General features: G+C 33.2%; 1 protein-coding gene across 3 annotated transcripts in view; it reads left to right on the top strand.

Annotated features, from left to right (window-relative positions):
• Window positions 1–4,935, top strand: part of LOC106466158 (DNA primase large subunit-like) — a 27,337-nt gene that overhangs the window by 8,671 nt on the left and 13,731 nt on the right. For all 3 annotated transcript variants that reach the window (XM_013926400.2, XM_022394123.1, XM_022394122.1), the window contains exon 4: window positions 1,986–2,197. In XM_013926400.2, coding sequence (XP_013781854.2) covers window positions 1,986–2,197 — 212 coding nt within the window. The remainder of the gene's footprint in view (window positions 1–1,985; window positions 2,198–4,935) is intronic.

Below are 4,935 nucleotides of genomic sequence, written 5' to 3'. Positions count from 1 at the left end.
ACTGTTGAATATGGTGGCATGTGACTTATACTTGTGGTAATGGACAGTTTTGTTAGAAATGTCAATCAGTGTGCAGTGTAGAACATAGACTGTTGAATATGGTAACAGCATAATTGATACATCTGGCAAGTGATAGTTTTGCTGGTAGAATGTGGACAAGTGTGATAAAGGATGTCATGAATGTTCGATAAATTTTCTGTTTTGCAAGAATCAGTTTTTTAAAGGAAGTATGAATTTCTTTACTTTATAGTCTGATAGTATAATACGTAAACATTTATATAGATGGAAATGACAGTTGCCCAGAGTTATACAAAAAATGAAAGAAACAGTATTATAATACACTGTCTGTGTTTATTTTGTCTGGTGGCTGTAAGGGAGTCACCAGTGTATGTAAACGAGTCATTTAATAGATTTGAAATGTGAAATATAATGATTAATATAATTTTTTTTTATAGAAAGACTGCAAATGGTAACACATGATTATAGTTATTTATCCTAACAACCTGGGTCTCTAACTTTTTCACATCTGATTTCTTTTAATTTTATGGTTTTATTGGCTGTTCTTTTATAGCCACTACTGCATGTGAAAACAATGAATCATAGCAGGAGTCCAGTTAGATGTTTCTAGTAGAGCTTAGGGTAAACAAATGATAGGTTACAGTCACAATGAGCTCATATTTCCCATGGAATGAGCTTGTGAAATTTCAAATGATTATTATTTTATTCAGAGTTTGTGACCTACGTTAAAAGTTTCTAATTTTTTTACATTTTAGTTACTTTTGTAAATAAATGGTAAGAAATTTAGCACTCACTATGTGTCCCAGATATTTTGCTTTCATAGGTCAGTTTTCATTTAACCTAAATTTTTTCTCACTAAGTTTGTTGACCAAAACATAATTTCTATGGCTTTTAAATATGAATTTTAGAACACAAAAATATATAAGCCACTAAAATAAAATGTTCCAAAACTACTATAATTAACATAACTTTCGAAGTAAGTTATGAGTAGGTTAAAAGAACTCTGTTATCTGCTCAGAGTTGAACAACGACGATCAGAGAATCTGAACTCAACTGTCTATGTATGCCTCTCAAAAAAAGAAACAACCATAATAAGTTTTATGCACAGGATAATCTTCTCTTTCAGCTGGCTATAAACATGTTAATCAGACATATAGAGGTGATACATGTATAATTGTTTTAAAAGATAGAATATGCGGGAGGGGCTTCTCTGGTGGGTTTGCCATATTTATTGGTATTTCAACAAATTGAGAAGGTAAAAGGTTCAAATTTTATTTTCACATACCTGACACAGAAAAGTGAAGCTTAAGAATGTTTTGAATATATCCTTTTAAAATTAAGAAATTAAGTTTTTGATAATATAAAAACTACATTTTGTTTTACGTTTATTGACATATAGTGATAATAAAGTTTAATTAAATTTTGAATGTAATTCTCTAAAATGTTGTGACGTGCACTTTGACCCAGCTGTATGCATTGGGTTAAGCCTTTTATTGTGTGAAGTTTCTTTGATATCTGAAGCTAAGAGACTTGTTATTCCTTAAAATATGAACTAGTTGACAAATCAGGTTAAACTGGAAGTACATTTGCTTTGTTCCTGGAAATAAGGATGTTTCAAACTTAACTCCTTGAACTTGAATGGACACTGCTTGCATCTAGCCAAAAAATTGCTTTGACAGTTTCTGACAACATTTATGTCTCTTTGGCTGAAAAGTAATCCAAACCCTGTTATTATCCACAATATTAAGAAATTTGAAATTTTATAGGGTATGGTGATAATTATTAGGAAATCATGAAAATAATTCTGGAAGAATGTGCAAACAATTAATGGTTTAAAGAGTTAAGAATATGCATTTATGCTTAGTTTTTCTCTTTCATTATCTGCTTGAACTTTGTTCAAAGGTTAGTGTGAACCAACAATCATTATTATAGTATATATATTACTGGTGTTTTTTTGCTGTGTATAGTTCCATTTTACTGTGCCCTGGACTTTGTGAGGAATAGAGAGGTGGAACTACAGAATGGTGTTGCTTACTTACAGTGGTCACAGTTTGATAAGTTGTTGGTGTCATTCTTTGAAATGACTATTACATCTGGCTTTGAACAAATGGCTAGCTCAGCTTGTTTGTTCCATCTTCAGGAAGACTTGAGATTAAAGCGTGTTTGTCGTCGGCTTCAGGTACTGTCAAGGTTTCTAGTTTGTTCATAGTTATTATTCACAAAATAGTTCAAGTTTCACAAGAAACTTGCACTTATTGGCACTGTATTACGTAGAATAACGTTTTGTTTTTAACAAGTTATAGTCTGTCAAAATGTACTAATATCTCTGCTCATGCTAGCTGACCGCCACACTTGCAAATGCGAGACTAAACTCAGTGTGGTGACTCTAAATTCACCACAAAAGTGAATAGAAATTCATTATTACTTTTTAAAGTAATTTTGACAACAAAAAATGCCACTGCTGAAAATCACATTAAAGCACATGGTACAATCAATGAGATACCTAATTAAATAAAAATTTTAGAGACTTGTGACAGTTTTCTTAACAAAAAACTTAAGGAATCTCTTTGATTCACTCCAGATGCCCTCCATTGACAGGTGCAATGCCTGGCCCCTATAATACGTTTTTAGAATTTTTCTTTTCTTTATTTATTTTTAACTTTTACTCTTATGATCAGTGAGTCTAACCCATTTAACAATATCTTTAGCATGCCTAACGTGTATTGTTCTTTTATACTGTTGTAGTTCTATTTTCTTTTGGGTTACCGTAACTTAAAATCAATTTGTGACGTTCATTGACCCTCAAAAGGTGTAAGCCCAAACATCGGGTTGAATAAATTAACTTTTATCTGAAGTTGTTTGTCATCTTCATTGAGAATAAAAATATAATACTAAGACCACCCAATGATTTGTCAACACATTTTAATATTTTTGTGGTTTAATTTCCCAATCACCCTCTCCACTGTTTTTACTGCATTGCTGGTGTAGAACAGGCATCATACACATGTCTAAGGTTATCTATTGTTTACGTGGGAACATTTTTCTTGAGATGCCAAAAGGGTAATTTTATCCAATCATAGATAGTCTTACTAAGGTGAAATCTGAATTCCATAAAGATGGCATCCAAGGCTGCAGCAAAACAAAATTCAAAAGAAATCAAACCAATATCGTCTTGTTTTTTTCCTGCCAGTTCCAGACAAAAACAGTAATGATAACGATCCACTCATGCAGAAAAGAAGTTTGCTTGTGACCACTTGAGAACTGTTAAGGCACAGTGGTTCAAGGACTTTACATGGTTGATAGTGACGGACAACCTGCTGAAATGCTCTGTGTGCATTGAAGCAAAAAAATAACAACATCTTTACGGTTGGCAAAGATTTTGACAGGCCAAAAAGGGATGATTTGATGAAGCATGAAGAGACAGTTGATCATCGTGATGCTGCTATTCAGCCAAAGTTAAAACGACACATGAAAGTTGCCACTGTGAATTCCAGTGTAAAAGATGCCACTGTTCTGACCCCAGCCAGGGATGGCATACCAACATCCAAAAATACTCCTTTCATTCAGATTTTCAATGCAAGTTAAATCTGCATTTTGAAAACTACTTCATGAAATACCACACTCATAATATTACCAATGACATTGCAGCATATTTTATTGTATGAAACATTAATTGGTTCAAAAACACTAATCTACTCATTAAATGTAAACTATATTAATATAGACTTAGTTTGCTATGAAAGAAATTGGTCTAATTTTACTCTGATATACTAGGTACAGTTTTGTCTCTTTTTTTTTTTTACTGACAGGGTGTGACATCATTTAAACATCTGCACACAGAAACATCAAGCCACTACCAGCATAATGATTCTGTTAATGATGCATACAAAGCTCTTGCCACAGTGGTGAGAGAAGAAAACATGAAAGAATGACAAGAAGGCACCTTTTATATTTTTGCCATTTCTGCTGATGAGGTGACAGGTAACTCAAACCTGTCTATTGTTATTGTGTATATCATATTGTTACGACAGTGGAAGTCACGTGACGCTGCTGGTGCATTTGGCGCAGGTAGCATGTGTGAAATTTCTCGAATGATCATGAAGGCCTGAGTGCATTTGAAACACCCTATTTTTAGTATATAAGCCTGGTGAGAAAAACCAGCGGCAATGGAGAGATAGATAATTGAGTCAAGCGAACAGTAGGCACCGTAAGTAAAGTTTATGAATTGCTGTGATATATAGTGTGTGTTATAAAGGTTAAGTTTAAAGTGACTGTGGAAATTCTATGTATTACTAAAATTTGTATCGAGAAAGAATAAACTGGGTTAATCATGAAAGGACTTGTATTGCTGAAGTTTCTCCGAAAGAATTTATACCGGAAATTAACAAATAAGCAGAGATGCAACAATATTTATAGGGGTGGATATGAAATTCCAAGTCGTGTCTGAACTTTCTGCAGACAGGGTGTATGATGAGATTAGGAAGGTGATGCTGGAGCATGGTCTGCAGTCAGAACACATGGTTGGCATTGTTACAGATGACCGGGGTTCACACAGGAATTGCTACTAAGTATGATCTGTTCACATTCACAAGAATTTATAGTTTTTTTTACTATAGATGTTAATTCTTTACTTAAAACAAAAATAGTTTTTCAATTCATAACTATATATGCTGCATTATAAAAAGATATTAATAACCTTACTAATTCTGGCTCTAAATTAACTCTTAAAATATTACATAATTGTATTAGGTCATCAAGAAATTAATGTCGCGTTTTGGAACACTCTCATTAACCACCCCCAAAAAACGTGCATCATGTATTATAGTTAAACGATCCACCTAAACATCATGTTAGGGTAGCCTATATAATATGTAAAGTTTAGTATACTCTAATCCCTTATAGTGACGGCACACGACG

Source organism: Limulus polyphemus, unplaced genomic scaffold (genome assembly GCF_000517525.1).
Source record: "Limulus polyphemus unplaced genomic scaffold, Limulus_polyphemus-2.1.2 Scaffold2171, whole genome shotgun sequence".
Lineage (NCBI taxonomy): Eukaryota > Metazoa > Arthropoda > Merostomata > Xiphosura > Limulidae > Limulus > Limulus polyphemus.
Note: the sequence above shows the minus strand (reverse complement) of the source record. Positions and strands in the feature narration are given on the sequence as shown.